Source organism: Musa acuminata, chromosome BXJ3-11 (assembly GCF_036884655.1).
Source record: "Musa acuminata AAA Group cultivar baxijiao chromosome BXJ3-11, Cavendish_Baxijiao_AAA, whole genome shotgun sequence".
NCBI lineage: Eukaryota > Viridiplantae > Streptophyta > Magnoliopsida > Zingiberales > Musaceae > Musa > Musa acuminata.
This window is the reverse complement of record NC_088359.1, coordinates 1,705,099-1,723,864: the sequence shown is the minus strand read 5'-3', so window position 1 is coordinate 1,723,864 and position 18,766 is coordinate 1,705,099. Positions and strand designations below refer to the sequence as shown.

Below are 18,766 nucleotides of genomic sequence, written 5' to 3'. Positions count from 1 at the left end.
TTCTCGACGCCTTCCATAATTCTGGTATGACCTGGTTGATCAAAAATAGAATAGAATATTTAAGGAAGAATTCGGTTGAAACAAATATTAATATATATTTTTATTTATTACTATATTTCAGTATAATTTTGAAACAGAGAGACATTCGATGAGCAGCCCAATGGCCTTAGGATTAGGAGAGCGCTTCCGCCGTGTTCTCCCGACGCCTGGAAAAGATCCGAATCAGGGTTTCCAAAGCGGCAGAATAATCAACCCCACCCACCCGCCAGACTCTTCTCTCCCTCTCCACTCGCTCTCCGGTGCCTCTCTCAATTTATTGTACTCCTCCTTAGCATACCATCTCCAATATCTCCGCTTCACTGTCTGGACTCTTTACATCATCTTACTCTCTCTTTCCTGTTGCTGCTATTTATTCTATTTAATTCTAGACGGACTTTGATCGTCTAAGAATTGGTTTTGGTCCCTGAGATGCACCAAACCATTGTTGTTGGAATCCAGCCCGGAAAACCTTTTCTTTGGGAATCTGAGTCGTCGAAGCGTCGGGATTCATGGGCCCCGATCGCGCCGTCGTGGTCGATATTAGCTCCGATGAGGAGGATCTCGGCCTGGACGCGTCTGATGGCCTCTCTTTCAATTCGTTCGAGGTGCTCGATCGGTCGGACGTGCGGCGACAGGAGGAATCCGATGACGTCGTGATCGTGGACGAGTTCTCGGCCTCTGCCGCGAAGAGGCGTAAGAAGGACTCGGGTTTGTTGGCGCCGGACAAGGGCAGTGGCTTTGACGATGACGACTGCGTAGTGTTGGACTCTGACCCGGATAAGCCGGTCTCGGTGGTTGATGATAATGGCGGCGAAATTGGGGATAGGGGCGATGACCTGCTCATCGTCGCCGAGAAGGGGCAGGTGAGGACCTTGTGAAAAATGTGGTGGTGTTTATGCTTTAGTTTGTGTTATTATGTCTCATTCTGTAGATGTCTTGCCTTCTTACTTAGATGTCTCTTGGTGTTATTTGTTCCTGATTGAAAAGAAATTTGGCTATTTACTTTTCTTGATGTCATTTGCAGCTTGCATGCCTTCTTGTTTATAATTGAGAGCCTCGTGCATGTTAATATGGCAGAGAACTCCCCACTAGGTTAAACACCAGCTTTGTCTGTTTTGGGCAGAGCTGCTAGAACATAAAGCTTCATGTTGCTTCTTGCCTATTTTAACCTGACCTTAAAAATTTCTTAGGAGGAAGACCGACTTAATGGTTTGTGAAATATATGCATATCTCAAATTTTGGCTCCTCAAAGGATTACATTAAAAATGTAGTTTTAACTTGGCACTTCGATATCTTTGAAATAAACCAACTTAATGCTTTGTGCAATATATGCATATCTCAAATTTTGGCTCCTCAAAGGATTGCATAAAAATGGGATGTCCTTTCACTTGTTACATTTTGCATTATATTGAAGTGGTAAACCAATCTGTATTTGCACTTTGAGAAGTTTCTTCCATCTGGCCCTGGTTTGTTGCTTTATAGTCTGCAGAAAGGAATTTGCAAGCCATTTTATCATGACTGTGTTTTTTGATGCATGAATGATCTGGATATCCATTTGGAAGAGACAGCATATGGAGCTTGAAAAATTGACTTGCATGTTACTATCATAGAGTATATAGAATTTTTTGTGAAAAATAAGCACGTCCTTTTGATTTTGGCTCTCTTTTGCGATTATTTTACATGCTTTATTTCTTGCCTTCATTGAGTTTGACCTCTTAGTATAAACACCATGAATGAGGACTGTGCACGAGGATAATGTCGTCCTGAGGAGTAATCTAGATGGTTCGTCAAAAGGTTTTATAATTTACAACTTGTTTTTCCCTTTTCAGATGCACTCACTAACGAATGCCTCTCATTTTCTTCTGGGACTACATCTTTCTCCATATGCATCACATGAACAGATATAGTATATTGAAAATTTGTGTCGCATGATGTTGGTGTTTGCAACTAGTACATGTTTGTCTTGTCTTATGTAAACATGATATGATCCTCTTATGGGTCTCCCCTGAGATTCAGACCTTAAATGACTTCTACACTGTCCATGCAAAATTTCACTGAAAATCTGTTGGATGCTAAACATCTGAATTCCTTTTTAGTGGCTTTTGTCATATGTTTACAGAAAATCAGTATTGGTTACTGCCAACAGAATGTTTTAGATTGAGCTTGATTGTGGATCCAATGAGCTAACCTACAAGCTATTTGTTGTCTCCTTTGAACAACATCTATGGCTAGCATTTGGCATATCGATGCACGTGATCAAATTTGAATTCATATTGTTCGAAATGTGAAATAGGGAACATATAATTAAAGAAACATACTAAAGGTTAACACAGAAAGAGCTAATTTCATCTTTTTCGTGTTTGCAATTACTATACCAAAGATTAAATGATGGAATATGTTTCCTATATTACCTTCTTTGTTATTAGTCTTCACAAACAAACAGTTGAGATTTCCTACTATCAGTGATTTAAAAAGCGTTAGGCGTCTAAAGGCGTCAAGGTTCAAAAACGCCCGAGGCGCTTGGTGCTCGCCTGAGCGAAGTAAGACGCTAAAATATAAAAATATATAATATAATTAATAAATATAATTTTTTTTAAAATTTTAAATAAAAATATGTTATTAATTAATCTAATAAATACAAATACTATTACTAGTATACAGTTAATAGTGTACAGTATACTGTATCATGGTCTGCAGTACCGGCGGTACGTACTGGTCCGACAGGTTGTCGGTACGCGGACCGCTTATTACCGGTTCGAGTGCACTGTAGCACTATAGCAGTGTAGCAGAGCTACAGTACTCGGCACACCTGAGTATACCGCTTTGTACACCTGGGTGTACCACTTGGTATACCGTACCGTACCGGTACCGAGTCCAGGTCGAAACACCGGTACGGTACGGTATTGCGAACCTTGTACTGTATACTGTATATTGTTAACAGTATACTATCGAAAGATGAGAAGAGTGTAAGGGAAGAGTCGGAAGACCGAGGGTGTTGACTGAGAAGAGCGGGAGTGGTAGCGGCAGCTGCAACAGCGATAGCGAGAGCGGCAAGCGGCGACAGTGGCATCGGCAGCAGTGAGCAGCGGGAGCGGGAGTGGTGAGCGGAGACAGTGGCAACGATAGCAGCGGCAACGGGAGCGGGAGCAGCGACAGTGGGAGCGGCAGCGGTAGCAGCGAGCAGCAGCAGCGACAGTGGCGACAGCAGCAACGGCAATGAGAGCGGCGACAACAAAAGAATATGTCTGAGACAGCAGCAGCGAGAGCGCCCGAGCGCTTTTTTAAATCACTGCCTACTATGTCGGCATAGGTTTCACTTAGCCCATGAGTATTATAATAATAAAGATATGTCTACATCAGATGCTACAAAAATGCCTTTCATTTATTATGTATCTGATAATTATGTTTATTCTTTATCTTTAATGCAAAAGAAAGAATGGGTCTAATTTGTTCAAGCATGTCCTTATGGCTTGCAGAAAGATCTGAGTTGATGCTTAAGTAATTCGTCTTGCAAAAATAATCTGTGATTTTTCCAAGTACATCTTGCTGGTACTTAAGAAAGAAACATAATTTTTTTTCTTTTTTTGTGATGATACATTCTTAACCAAAATGCATTATTTGTGAAATATAGTAACATAGGTGGTGAAAGAAATAGAAAAACAGATTAATGGAGGAAAGCAAAACTTCAAATAAAGAAAGCGAGAACAGAAAGGTAACTGAAATAATTTGTGAAACCCAATTGTTTGTAGTGCTTAATGAAAGCATATTAACATTATAAAGGCATGCATTTAGGCATTGGTCATTTTGACGAAACTGGCGAGGTAATTGCCTAAGGCACACTTCTGGTTACACTACTATGCCATGCTGTCTGCTATATAAATATAGCAATCTTATTTGGCATTCGAGTTCTTATTATAATTGCATGTTTTAGCTCAATACATGTTCTGCTCTATTGTCACTATTTTTGCATAATTTGTTGGTATGACAATGTTTAGTGTATATAGCTGATAGTCTTAAAAGCCTTTCTTGAAGCATTTCACTTATGAGTTGGGCTTTATGAACACATCAATGGGAAAAGTCTTGAGCTTTTCAAACCAGTCCTTTTTGTTTGAATTTACACCTATGGACCAAATAAATAAAAATGCGGACTTCTGTCAAAGTGATAATTTTTATCTGTGTGACCACTTTTTCCCTTGAACTTAAGGGTTTCACTTTTCTTCAATTTCAGAAAGCTTGTATGGAAATTTGTTGGTTCATTGACGGATCTCACAATCACTTTGTTTGTTTGATTATTAGGATTCTTTTGTGCTTCCTTAGAGAAAATTGTAAAAAAGGTATTTTGCTGTTTTATAAATTATGGTCGCAATCTACTATTTAAGCATTTTTCATTGACAATAATGTCAAAAAGAAAGGAAAGTAAGTTCCATTATTATTTCTAGAACTGGTAGACAACATACATTTAAATATCATGGATAAGTTGGAGAATTTGTTGCTAGGTGAAAGATGATTCAATTGTTTTCATAAGTATATTTTGCTTTTTGAGGAATATGATTAACATTTTTAATTATCCATGCACTACTTATCCTTTTTATTGTTTTAACAGATGTTTGCTTCAGTGCCTGGGTTAATGCTTAAGCTGTAACTAAACGTCAGGGAGTCTAGCCTAGTACCACCATGTGTACAAGAATAGAATCTTATATAATTCATACATGTGCTATATATGTATATGTAAATGTATATAATTATTAATATGAAAACGAAAAAAGGATTTCATTTATATATGGCTCAGGTGGAGATCAAGATATTTTTTTAGTTATATTATGTTCGTATAGGTATTGTGAAAACAATCTCAACCTGCTTTCTTTCTAAACCCTATTTGTTTTAACCTGAACTAGCCTGACCCCTTGTATGAGTTGATTCTAAGTTCAAGAAACTTGAGCTGCTGGGTTTGGTTTGAGTAGGTCCCATTTGCATTTTTTCGACCTCTCCAGAATTCAACTTGACCTAGGCCTGTCTATTGAGTCCAACAGTTTCATCCTATAATTGCAATTTTTTATTTGATTCATGATCTGATTTAGTCATTGGATTAACGTAGCAGTCAGTTCAGATGTTCATCAACCCTGATTGGATCCATTTATGATGCTATCTGATTATCTGATATATAAACTGTATTTTTTTAGGTTATGTCCACCAATATGGGTTGGAAATATTATGAAGAAAATAATATGAGATCCATGAACATATTCTTTTCTGGGATTTGGCATGTCATGCATATCTAACTTTTCTGCTTTGAGGTTAAGAATAACAACGTTGAATTTTTTATAAAATCATTTTTTAATTTATTTAGTACTTCCAGATTTGGTTGTTAATCTAACTTAAAGTTATATGCAATTATGCACGCAAAGGATAAGGTAAAATCTATTCTTATATGCAACCAAATAATGGTTGTATTTAAATTATTTCTTGTATAGTTAATGTAAAAAGCCTTTGGATCTTGTATAGTTAATGTATAACAGAGTAGATAAGTAGAAAGAAAGAGAAGGGAAGAGAAAGTAAGAGAAGTGTGAGATAAGAGAGGAGAATAAGAGACCAGAGAAAATTGCATTCAAATATTAAGTTATTCATTGACAAGCTCCACTATTTATAGGGGTTTAGGAGCCTTAATATAATCAATGAAGGTCATAATTCTTAAGAGTAATCTCTTAGAGAATTAGTATGTCTTTTAGAAATCCAAAAAAAATTCAAAACGTGACTTTTAGGATACCTGAATAGTAAACGAGTGTACTTAATACAAAAGACTTTTCAATTTTCAACACAACTCTTTTAATTTCTATACCAACTAATTAATGATTTTTTGTTGAATTTTTTGCCTAGAATAAACATTTTTTTAAATCTTTTGTAAAACTAGATGGTTCTCCATTATTCTTTCTCGATAGAAAATAATTTGACCTTGGAGAGTGATTAGCAAGGTATTGGTCCACTAAATCTTGTGCAAAGTCATAAAGTTCCTTGAAAGTAATCCAAGTGTCATCGGAAACTAAACGATCATGCCACTTGTGTTGAGTAATGCTAGTAACAGACGTAACAAGATAGTCATCAGGAATAACCTCTATGCCATCCTTGTGTTATGGGAGAATCGATGCTTTCGGAGGATTATCACCTGTAGGAATATCGGTAGACAGAGAAGGCTCAAAAGTACCATGATATAGAGTTAAATCCTTCACATTGAAGACTGAACTAATATTTAAATTATAAGGCAAATCGAGCACATATGCATTAGATCTTAGTTTTTGGATAATCAAGAAAGGACCAATGGCTCGAACATGTAATTTTTTGAATGAGTTTTTAAAAAATCTCTTAGGGCGAATATGAACCAAGGTATAATTGCTAACTTGAAACTCTTTGACTTCTATGATATGCATTAGTAGCAAATTTGTAACTTTCATTACTCGGGGTATTTTTCGTCGAATCTTGACATGCAAATCATGAATATGTTAGAGCAAAGGAATGGGTTGGTTTTGAGGCATGATAGTTAAGTGGAAGGAGTGCAAAGTCAATGGGGGTGCGAGAGTATAGTTGAGGACAGTTTGAAATGGCTTTTCTCTGGTGGAGCGGTTGACTGAGTTATTATATGCAAATTCTGCAGTGGACAAGGTTAAGTCCCAATTTTCGGGTTTTTCCCCAACTAAACATCTAAGAAGATTTTTCAAGGAATGATTAACTATCTCAGTTTGACCATCAATTTGGGGGTGAAAAGCTGGAGAGAACTACAATGTTGTGCCAAACAATTTCCACAATGTTTTCCAGAAGTAATTATCAAACTTCACATCACTATCTGACACCATGGTTAAGGGTAAGTCATGTAATTTAACCACTTATCGAAAGAACAATTCAGCAATGTGTAAGACGTCGTTAGTCTTGTTACATGGGATAAAGTGAGCCATTTTTTAAAATCGATCAATAACAACCAAAATAAAGTCACGGCCACGAGTTGTATTGAATGTTGTTTTCCATTCATCATCAGGTCTAATACAAATTTGGTGGTATTCACTTCTCTAGTCAATTTTTTAAAACCAACTAGATCCAATGAAAAGGTTTAGCATCTCCTCGAGTCGGGGAATCAGATAGCAATATTTGATTGTTATTTTGTTGATCGCTCGGCTATCCACACACATCCTCCACAACCTATCTTTCTTATGGGTTACAAGGCAAGGACTAAGGCTATGTCGTGCAAAACCTTTAGCCAAAAGTTCCTCGACTTGTTTGTTTAACTCAACTCTCTCCTTAGGATTCATTATATAATGTGGGAGATTAGGGAGTTGCGATCCTGGGAGAAAGTCAATGGCATGCTAGATAGGTGGCAGCTCACTAGGTAATTCCAAGAGTATGACATCAGAAAATTCATCTAATAAGGATTTAACCTCAAGAGTTAGGTTAAGAATATTCCAAGGGCTAAGAATTTCTCTAGCAACGATGGACATGCAAAGTTTGTTATCTAGGCTCTTTATTTCAAAAGATTTAGGGTCCAGTAAGTAGAGTCTCTTGGTGATTGGGCCAAATACTTTGCCACACTAGAATTCAACTATTTAAGGTTTAACAATTGTTCAACCAATTGGCTTCAAAAGTAGGTTGGTAAATATTTATCCTTAAGTTTTTGTTTCATAACTTCCCATTGAGTGATGGGACGCTCTCGGCGGTGTTAGAGACTATGTTGAATATGTTACACTAATATTTCCTAGTTGACTCTATCAGTTTTATTTTTGCAAATGGTATAGGTTCAATATCAATCATTCCATACCACTCAAAGTAGTCTTCAATGCTGTCTTACCAGTCAACAAACATATTTGGGTCAAACCTACCATCAAAGTTCGATACATCCACTTGTTAACCCATTACTTTGGTTTGTGGATTTCTAGTAGGTTCTAGGAATTCATCATTAAGGTTAAAGGCTTAATCATCAAGAATTGTAGGAGCATGATTGTGAATAGGTGCCCTATAGATAGATCTAGTATTGTTCAAACTGAGGCTTGGGGAGTAGGTAAAATTCCTTGATTTGAAGCTATAGATTATGGAAAATGGACATGTTGCCTAACCTCCTCATTCAGGAGTCATTTTTCAAGATTTTGGAGAGCTCTTAGGACTTGGGTCATTTGATCACATAATTGGTTCAACATTGTGTCATGATTTGCTAGCTTAGTTCTAAGAGTTTCTACCTCACTTTGTTGGCTTAGGGATTCACCAGGATTGATTTGGTTTTCACCTTGTCGTGTCATGATTCTAATGCTATCAACAAATTACCTTTTGGCAATGAGGTTGTTAATTGTTGTAATGCACAAGATATAAATGCAATGTTTCAAATGATTTTCTTCTTTTTTTTTTTCCACACTTTTTTTTTTAGACAACTTTCAAGGGTTTAAATTTTTGTGGTAATGTAGTTGTAACTAAAGGGGATAGAGAGTGTGATAGGTAGAAAAAAAAGGAGAATATGAGGGTAGAAGTGATGAAAACCATGATCTAATGGAATATACTATTTTTCTTCCCAACAAAAAAAATTAGTAAATTTTTTTAAAAATTTACTTGACAATGAGAGCTATGTGGTCCACCAATTCCATAAGGATAGTCACCACAAAGCCCAACTCCATACGTAAGGGATTGATGTTGGAGGTGCAAGGTTTCGTGAGTGACGTCATTGTTGATTGAAGTTACTAGTTAGGGCCCAATGAGGTACAGGGTAGGTTTCTTGATAAGCTATGATACCAAACTGATGTAGAACAAAGTAAGAAGGTAGAGCGAAAGAGAAGGAAAGAGAAAGAAAGAGAAGTGTGAGATAAGAGTGGAGAGTAAGAGACTAGAGAAGATGCAATTCTCTTCATTCAAAACTGAAGTAAGTCATCCATTGACAAGATTTACTATTTATAGGAGTTTAGGAGCCTTAGCATGATCAAAGAAGGGAACAATTCCCAAGAGTTATCTCCTAGGGAATTAGTATGCCTTTTAGAAATCCAAAATGTAACTTTTAGGATACATAAATAGTAAAGGAGTGCACTTAATACAAAAGGAGTCCCTAGAAGGGCAAAAGACTTTTCAATTTTCAACACAACTCTTAGAATTTCTAGGCCAACTAATTGATGATTTTTTGTTGATTTCTTTGCTTAGAATAAAACATTTTTAAAATCGTTTGTAAAGCTAAATTGTTCTCCATCACTTATTAGCTCATTGGTTCACTAACATCAAGAGAGTTAAGATTGACAACTAAAAGAGGCTTCTTTTGGTTTAAATATGTATATACAAATAAAAGAGAAAAAAGTCTGACATAATAACATTATGCTTTCCAGGGACCCATTTTAAGAAAATAAGTTCCAATCAACCAAGTCCTGCCACATGCTTGTTTTGACTTTAATGGTCAGCACAAATGAATATACTAAAGCAGACGGCGAGGCACTAAGAACTTGGTGCTAGAATTGCTTGTTATGTCATATGTTCAGCAATTGACCCTCTAAAAGTGTATTATCAACTAAATGACGAGGGCATTTAGCACCACAAATTCAATATTACTTAGTATATACCCTCCATATCCCTTCCAGTTAACGCTATGGTAATTCTATACATAACATGTAGTAATTAGTGTGTCCTCTGTTTCGTTTATAGTTTTCAAAATTACTTCATGAAAATGAATCATGCAAATCTTAGCAAAAATTTTGGTCAAGAATGGATGTTGACATTTTGGAACTTTAGAGAAATGATTTTGGCATCGTTTATTCTTCCATTTCATATTATAGATTATGAGCTATTTTTAAGAGTTCAAACTGGCTGTGTTTAAGTTATTATTTGCATATCCATAACAAGTTTTGTAACTTATATTGTCCAAAAATTCTCATATTGGACTGTGAAGTGAATATGAGTTATTTTTCAGGGTTCGAACATGCTGCATTTTAGTTACTATTTCCATATATATAGCAGGTTTTTGGAGGTTATATTGTCCAAATACTCACATATTAGAAAGTGCAGCTATTTCACTGCTTAACCTTCAAAAGAGATACTTAATGTTGTTAACATAAGCTGCAGTTTTTCTATTTTAGTGACTCTGATTTTCTTTTGAACTACTTTTATATGCTTATGCAGTTTGCTTGCCGGGATTACCCACATCCAAGACACCTATGTGCTCATTTTCCTTTCAGCTCATCACCTCATGAAAAGTTCTGTGATTTGGTGAGTCCTATACATTCAGTTCAGAAACTGGTATTCTTTTCGTCTAAGGCCATAATCTGATTGGTTGAATGATTCTTTGCATGCTTTCCTAGAACTTGAAAGACTGGTTTTCTTAGGTATTTTGTTCTCTTATTTTTTCATGCGAGCAAATGGTTGATGCTGCCTTATGCAATGCAGTGCCATTGTTATGTCTGTGACTCTCCAGCCCCTTGCAGTTGCTGGGATATTGGTGATAAAAGTACTGACCATTGTCATTCAACTGATAAAGAAGAAAGGTGGCAGTACCTGAGGCAATATTTCAAACAAATTAAGTTGGAGTCTATGTTTCCACAGAAACCCACGGATAACCCCACATCTAAGATTCCACCTTTTCAAGATCCAGTGCCACTGTCTTATTCAAACCTAAATCCTCTATTGGTTCCCGGTTCCAGATCAAATTCACTCCAGACTTGCTCTGCCGCTAGTATCTCAAATTCAAATGCAATCAACCAGAGAAACTATTATCAACCTACCATTCTCTCTTGCTCTTTCCAGAGACTCGGCCAGCGGCCAACCAAATCCTACCCACTTAATCCTAGTATACAATATATACAGAGAGATAGCCGTGTTGCTGGTGCATTGACCACTCAACTCATGAATTCTCATACAGGATTTAAAAGGGCCAGGACTATGCAATATAGCTTTACTAGCTTGAATAACCCACCTCACAACACCATTGCCAGTAGTAATCATACTCCCATCGGTGTGCTACAGAAATCTACATATGCGACGAGGACATCACAGAGACCACGAAGCCCTCAAGTAGGACAGCAGAGATCTGAGGATCCGTTGGTGACATCACCAGGTGCCTCAGCATATCAGATGCAAGCAAATATATCATCACACTTTACACTGCCAACAAAGCAGAGTTCTATGTGTCCCCCAGTGACAGCAGCAGATGATAGTCAGGAAAGTTGGCAGAATCTACTGGCTAGCGTGGCTTCTGAACTTGGAGTTTCCATGTTTACCGACACTGGTACCTCTAATGCCCAACAGCCTCCAATGTTTCCATCTTCATCACTACCTTTTGACGAGTCTTATTCCAAAACCGATGCAAGTCAGGATACTTGGTCCAGTTCGAGCAAGCACTAACCCTGGTTCATTATATTATGACTGTAGATGGTCAAATGATACAATGGCCCAGATTCAAGAACGTAGTCTGGTAGAAGATCCTCACTTATGAACATCCTAGACATCCAACACTCTGGTTTCTGGAAGTGACCATTTCAGTAGAGACTTTTCTGGACAATTTTTTGAGCTTCCATAGAGAATGAGAAATCATAGTAGAGTCTGTTAATGAGCCAGACTTGGAAAATGGATCTACTGTGTTCATTTGGAGTCTCAGGGAGCAAAGTGGCAAAGTTGTAGAGTGTCTGCTCAGTTCTTGGCTCCTTTCAGTTTCAGTTTCGTCATAGTGGAGGCAATTATGCCCCTCTATAGTTCAACAGGGATTGAGTTTATCTGTCTTTTCAATTGCTATGGAACAACATCCATAGATCTACTTGAGTTATTTGAGGTTGAGATGAACTATTCATGTTTGAGCAATGATACATAAGTCTCCAGTATCCAAGTTAGCATGCGGTTTCATGGGCTTTCAAGTAAAAGGTGGCTGTGGATCATGCAGGTAAGTTTATCTGTGAAATTTTATGTGCATATCTAATAAGCCTTCCTGATTTATTTATTTAGCGGCAGCAATCATGGATCCTTAACTGTATTCATGCTCCGTCGGTTGCAGGACCCCATCTACCAGGTAAATACTTGTAGCAACCTAAATGCAAGGATATGACTTAATCGTTCATGATTGGTTATAGGTATGGTGTGTCCATAGGTTTCGGAGTGTAATATATCAAGTACTTCCGGTATTCATACGGTTGATGCCGATCTTTGTGGATGCTTTGTTATCAATACACCTAAGTAAAAGATAATATAAGTGCATGAGGCTCTCACAATGCAGAATATAGGAAAGGTTAATGTTGGTAGCTTTATCTTTGCAAGCAAAGATCACCTGAATCCAGTTGTACCATTGCACAAAGGCAAGAGGAGATATGCATCTCATATACATAATTTATTGGCATGATAACTTATCTGAATGAGTTCATTTCACTGTCGATCTATTCTATTCTTGTGCTAATTAATTGTGAACGGAACAAATATATTCTTTTATACTATATTTTGAAGAAATTTAGCTAAAATGAATAATTGAAGGCACATTATAAAGCTTCATTTTCATTTTGCTGTTGTTATCTCCTGCTTTATCATTTACTGGCGTGAAGGCCACTTAATATTATTCTTCACGCAAGAGGTTGTATTATTTCTTTTTCCTGGGAGAACACATATTATTTTTATGTCCATTTCCACCAACCTTTTGAATGTGTCCTTTTGTTTAATAGAAGATTCCTTGCATTAGCCATTTGTGAGTTTGACTTCTCGTCGTCCATTTATTTCTTCGCAGTACGTGTACGTTTTGTTGCCACTCCTACAACACTTGCTTTGTTTCGCCACTCCAAGTTCTTATTCACATCATACCATCGTAGGAAACCTAATATTGTTCTTCTGTCTGTCTTAGCTGTTCTACCTATCAAACGACGGGCAATCTCTTGTTGCTTTGCTCACCAGTTGATAATAATTTTCTGTTATCACCGACTCTCAAAGCTGGCCCTCTCTAAGATGTCATGAATCTAACAGCCATACGTTTGTACAGCACATGATTATGATTGCTACATCGGCTTGTCCCAATGGAGTATTTTATTGGATACGTGGTTGGCTGGTCTGGTATCGGGAATCTAAGTGCACCGCGAATGCATCTGAGCCACTGTGACACGCAACACTGAAGATAAGAAACATATATTTTTTTAAGGTAATAAACTATCAGTGAATCTTTTTTGATTCGTTCACTTTTCGTTATCATTATATATTGAATCTGTTGAAGTCTTCCTTACACTGCTTGCCTTTTATCTTCTACTGGTGCAGTATGGTAATTATGTATAAGTTGGTGAGAAATATTCTTGTATCAAGCCAGGAACAACTTCCCCAGGTTCTAATAAGCCTTAATGAGCATGCTCTCTTGAATGTTCCACAAGTGTGTATTCCGTCATTGAATCAGCATAATATGTACTCTGTTTTGCATAAAACTTGGCGTTTGAACTTAGGAAAATGAAATATAATGTTCTGCACAATTTTATTTTTTCAAAAGATAGTAACATAGTGGACTTGTAAGTTCTTAGTTTTTTCTTATTTTTTAATCAATATAAAATTAAATATTTTTATCAATTCTAATAAGTCAGTAGGATTATAAGGAATTATCTGTTTTAGATATGCCTATATGATTTTACTCATAAACCTTAAAAAAGGTTTTTGAAGATAAAAAAAATGAAGCTTATTTGTCTTAAAAGATATAAAAACTGGTCATGCAAATAACATTTTTTGTATATTTTATTTTATTTTAGAAGTACAGCACATATATCGAATTTGGTTTTATCTTACATGACTCATAAATCTCGTTATAATAGTTCTGATTAGTCTTATATAACAAGATTAAGATTGATTTATAAAGATCTTATGAGTATATTATTATTAATTTTAATTTAAGTATTTTGATTAATGATTTAGATCAAACGAAATTGATAGACTAGTTAATGGTATTTTGATTAATGATTTAGACCAAACGAAATTGATAGACTAGTTAATGGTTACGATTGGTGCATGCAATTATCCCTTGGCGTGTTTAACAACAAAACTTGAGTAGCTAATTTAGTTTCATTCGGATCAATTATGGTTCGTTTCAGATCAAAGTTTCGTGATTGTTTTGAGTTGAGCAATTTGGTACGGACCCGAATCCTTCCGTGTGAGCTTTTCTCCCTAATAGTATCTTTCAGAAAGGAAGTGATCGCCGTCCACTCATCAAGTGCTATTTTTGTAGGCTGCACTTTTTGACCTCTCTCCCATTCCTGATGCATATATGTATCTCTCCTATCGCAAGCAGGAAGGCAATAAATGCATAGCGGCCGACCCTTCACATTCATAGCTTCTTTCCAAGTCAATGACCTCTTTTCCAAACCCATGTGTCATAAATATTAGAATCTCTCTCTCTCTTTCTCTCTCTCTCATGGTGGATGTTGTTGACTAATTGTCCTTTGCCATAAATATTAGAACCCTATGATCCGAGTTCCAATTTTGCAGATTTCTAGTCTTGATAATTGATAGATATAATCTGAGTTATAGAAACCAAAGAAAGTTAATTCTAAGACATGGTTTAGGATCTTTTACTACATCCCGTAATGCTCTTGCTGTCATTATAATCAAAGATTTCCCTACTTTCTCCGGTTTCAGTCGAGGCTTCGTCCTCTTTCCTGTCGACAGGCATTGGACTGCAGGGGAAGAACAAATAGACAGACTTCAGAAGCGTCCATGGATCGTACGGTTCAAAGTCAATCCGCTTCACAAGCATCGACATCATGTCTTTGATCTCAGAATCAGATTCTTCTCCGGTTCTCTCGCCACCGGACTTCGACAGCAAATGGTGTTGCGAGGTGAGGAGGATGGAGGATGGGAGACTGCAATTTCTGCAGGCTTGTCCCGGATCTCGACGCCTTCCATGGTTGACTGAGCTCGGTGGCCACGGGACCACCAGTCGGTGCTGCGCCTTCTTCGTTGTCTCGTTAGCTGACCTCCAATGCCATCCGAGAGTCGTTCCCACATTATTGGTACCGCAAGGAGGCATATCACGTTAATAAACCTCCACTAGTGATACTACTCTGCCGCCTCGTCTTCCTACCCCTTTCTTGCTTTTGCTGGTCTGTTCATTTAGGAGGAATCACCTCCATCACTTGATTCTTGGCCGCACCTTTCTTCAGCAAAGAACAAGAACCATTTCCACGGGATTCACTCAGATCCTTAAAAGAAGTCTCCACCACCACCACCCACCAACCCATACGAAAAAGGTAAAAGAAGTTCGATTGCTGGTAACATCATGAACCCAACACCATTACAATGCAAGACGGGGGAGAAGACAGAGACACGTAACCTAATCCAAGACACTGGTACTACTAGATTCACCGGTCACCACAGAAACCAATCATCCTGTACACATCACCCTGTTCTTAGCAGGGACAGAGAAGAGAAAACACGTCCATCTTGGAGAGTTACACCTGGTTGGCGGTGGCCGTCTGGTTGGCCTTCGGCTTCACCGGCGTCGGCGAGGACTTGAGCGTGAACCCGCCTCTGGGGCTGCCGCCGTGTGCGCTGGGGTCCTCGTCGTGGTAGTCGTAGGCGAAGCCGCCGTGCCGGGTGAGGTCCATCCCGGCCAACTCGTCCTCGGCGGAGATCCTGAGCAGGTTGAGCTTGTGCAGCGCGAAGAACAACGGGCCCATGGTGCAACTCACCCACCCGGTGATCACCAGGATCTGTACGATGTGGGCGCCCAACAGCCGCCCGCCCCCGCCCATGAATAGCCCGTAGGGCCGCCCCGGCCGCCCCGGGTACACCTCATTCACGTACTTTTCCCGAGCGAAGAGCGCAGTGAAGATGATCCCCCACGCGCCACAGCCGCCGTGCAGCTGCGCGGCCTCGAGGGGATCATCGAACTTGAGCTTGGCGGCGAGCTTGTTAAGGCCGATGAGAACCCAGGCGGAGACGAAGCCGCAGACGATGGCGGCCCACGGGTCGACCACGGAGCAGCCGGATGTGATGGCCGCGAAGCCGCCGAGGAGGCCGTTGCAGACGTCGAGCACGTTCCAGTGGCCCGTCTGGAGGCGCTTCCCAAAGAGGGTGGTGAGGGCGGCGGTGCAGCCGGCGAGGGTGGTGGTGACGGCGGTGCGGCCAACGGCGGACCACTGGCCGTGGATGGAGCCGCTGGGGCCGTAGGTCCGGAAGATGATGTTGAAGGAGCCTGGGTTGAAGCCGTACCAGCCGAACCAGAGGAGGAAGGTGCCGAGCACCACCAGGGTGGCAGAGTGACCGCGGAGGTTCACGGAGCGGCCGGCGTGGTCGAAGCGCCCGATGCGGGGGCCCTCGATGATGGCGCCCCACAGCCCCGCGATGCCTCCCACCATGTGCACCACGCCCGACCCCGCAAAGTCGATCACTCCGGACTCGAACAACAGCGACTCCCCGGCGTTCCTCGCCGCGGCAGCCCACCCGTCGCCCGACCAGAACCTATCAGCCATCACCACATGATCATCAGCCAAAACAGAGGATCAACCAAACATGACGAAGATGAGATCGTAAAGATCAATACCAGTGGGAGACGACGGGGTAGACGAAGCCGGTGAGGAAGGAGGAGTAAATGAGGTAGGCCACGAACTGGGTGCGCTCGGCGATGGAGCCGGAGGTGATACCGGCGGCTGCGATGGCGAAGGCCCATTGGTAGAGGAAGTTGGAGTAGTCGAAGCTGGGCTGCGGCACCTCCTTGAGGCCGAAGAAGTGCTTCCCGATGAAGCCGTTCGAGGGGCCGCCGAAGGCGAAGGCGAACCCGAAGAGGTAGTAGAAGAGACCGCCGGCCGCGGCGTCGAGCACGTTGGTGAGCATGATGTTCATGGTGTTCTTGGCGCGCACGGAGCCGGCGCAAAGCATAGCGAAGCCGAGCTGCATGGCGAACACGAGGTAGGCGGAGAAGAGAAGGTAGGTGGTGTCGATGGCGAAGCCGGCGTCCGTGAACTGGTTGCAGATGTAGTCGGCTGCCGCCGACGAGTTGGCAACGCCGCCAAGGAGAGGCGCCAGATCTGACGTGCACGACGACATCGCGCCTCGAACGACTGCTCTCTGCCAACCGCGTGCCCGATGGGTGGATACGGGGAGAGAGGACCAGAAATGGAGTGAGTTCTTATGGGCCACCCGATCGGAGGAAGCGACAAAAAGGAGGCCGAACAAAATAATAATCTTTTATTATGCTAAAAGTTCCATTTCCACAACATTCGTTTCAATTAAGTCTGATTTCGTCCTCGCAATCCACTTTGTGTTGGTTTGGCAATTACTTTTTAATTACGAGGCCCAATATATTAAATTAAATCTCAATATGAAAAGGCTTTCTTATTAAGAATAAAAAACAAAAACAAAAAAGAAAATTAGGTACCACATATACTTGATGAGTTTCGATAGGGGAGGGTGGTGTCACAAAATACGTATATTTACCTCTTTTTAGAGCAAGTGGAATAACGTAAAAGAAAACAAATTGATGTTTATGCAAAATAATATATAAGGAAATGAGAAAACAAATTGATGTTTATGCAAAAGAATATATAAGGAAATGAGAAAACAAATTGATGTTTATGCAAAAGAATATATAAGGAAATGATAAGGGTAAAAATGGTGATGTAACACGCCATGACGTCAGCCATGCCTGGACAACACACTGCCCGAGGAAGTCGGCATTAACACCTAACTCAGGCTTAGTTCTTCACGCCACGCCAACCCCATGTCAGACGTTATCAGCCTGCTTCCTGCAAGCAGCCACATCAGGTAACATCAAACTCATCTATAAATACCCCAGAGTTCTAAACGAGAGGGGGGGGGGGGGGGGAAGCACACGCACTTGGAGGCATCTCTTCCTCCAAAACCCTCTCCACATCGCTAACTTGATCGTCGGAGGGGTCAGGCCGAGCTCCCGGCCTGACCTGTGTGCAGGTCCGAGACGGTGTCGCCTCTTCCCGGCGCTGCGGCGGAGATTTCTCCCGACCCGAACCACTCTTCCCGGCGCTGCGGCGAAGCTTTCTCCCGACCCGACCTGCCGACCCGAACCACCGTGCTCGGCTTTCGAGAGACCCCGAGGGACGGAGCCCGAGATCCCCGACATCCAGATACCCGAACCGAGCCGCGACGGCCCCGAGGCCACGGCTTAAACAGATGCCCCCCGCATCATTTTGGTGCTAGAAGGAGGGCCCCGAATGTCGAGGGATCCTCAGACTGATCCCGACGAACTCCTTGCCGAGTGATCGTTCTTAGCAGGGGCGCAGGCCGTGCGTCCCTTGCGTGACGGGTCGTGGGCTGACGACCTCCCCACGACCTCTGAACGCTACTGGCGTTCATTCGACAACCCAGATCTGCTTCCGCCCGAGGGCGCTCCAAGCGTCCCCTCGCATGTGTCATCCGAGGCCTTTCACGACCTCGCTCGTCAAGTCCGAGCTCTGACGGATATGGTGCAAACCATCATCCCGCTCGTCTCCCAACCGACACCCCCACTTATGACTCAGCCGCTACGGCAACAAGAGCCGCCCACTCGAGCCCACATGACGCTTCTGGAGCCTTCCACTTCTCCTCGGGTCAGATCGACCCCACTCGGGGATCCAGTAAGGACAAACCCGAGCAGTCGCCCGGAGCCCGAGGTATTATCTCTGGAGTCAACGGACTCCCTGCGAGCCCAACTATGCTTTCTTAGTCAGCGGCTCGACGAACTAGAGAAGGAGTTTCGCAACTCAGAGGGAGAGCTCGGGATGGACACACACCGAGGATCTCCGTTCGCACCAGAGATACGAGATCACGCCGT

General features: G+C 41.1%; 2 protein-coding genes across 3 annotated transcripts; one reads left to right on the top strand and one right to left on the bottom strand.

Annotated features, from left to right (window-relative positions):
* The first annotated feature begins 137 nt into the window (after positions 1–137).
* Positions 138–11,861, top strand: LOC135652081 (uncharacterized). Of its 2 annotated transcripts, none has more exons than XM_065172738.1 (3): positions 138–902; positions 10,162–10,248; positions 11,002–11,861. In XM_065172738.1, exons 1-3 carry the CDS (start codon positions 549–551, stop codon positions 11,377–11,379), a joined length of 819 nt encoding a protein of 272 aa, XP_065028810.1. In that variant the 5' UTR covers positions 138–548; the 3' UTR covers positions 11,380–11,861. The 2 variants fall into 2 exon arrangements, with proteins under 2 accessions (XP_065028810.1, XP_065028809.1); XM_065172737.1 differs by having other exon boundaries at positions 140–902; positions 10,426–11,861.
* A 3,356-nt stretch (positions 11,862–15,217) lies between these two features.
* On the bottom strand, positions 15,218–17,082 carry LOC135653351 (ammonium transporter 1 member 2-like). Its single transcript, XM_065175243.1, has 2 exons — positions 16,523–17,082; positions 15,218–16,440 (listed from the first exon to the last, which is right to left on the bottom strand). Exons 1-2 carry the CDS (start codon positions 17,023–17,025, stop codon positions 15,429–15,431), a joined length of 1,515 nt encoding a protein of 504 aa, XP_065031315.1. The 5' UTR covers positions 17,026–17,082; the 3' UTR covers positions 15,218–15,428.
* Between the last annotated feature and the right edge of the window lie 1,684 nt (positions 17,083–18,766).

Excerpts from the sequence above, each read along its gene's own strand:
- LOC135652081 (XM_065172737.1), top strand. The coding sequence starts at position 549 with ATGGGCCCCGATCGCGCCGTCGTGGTCGATATTAGCTCCGATGAGGAG. Across the intron at positions 903-10,161 it reads TCGTCGCCGAGAAGGGGCAG|TTTGCTTGCCGGGATTACCC; the intron begins GTGAGGACCTTG and ends ATGCTTATGCAG. Across the intron at positions 10,249-10,425 it reads ATGAAAAGTTCTGTGATTTG|TGCCATTGTTATGTCTGTGA; the intron begins GTGAGTCCTATA and ends TATGCAATGCAG.
- LOC135653351 (XM_065175243.1), bottom strand. The coding sequence starts at position 17,025 with ATGTCGTCGTGCACGTCAGATCTGGCGCCTCTCCTTGGCGGCGTTGCC. Across the intron at positions 16,441-16,522 it reads TACCCCGTCGTCTCCCACTG|GTTCTGGTCGGGCGACGGGT; the intron begins GTATTGATCTTT and ends GATGGCTGATAG.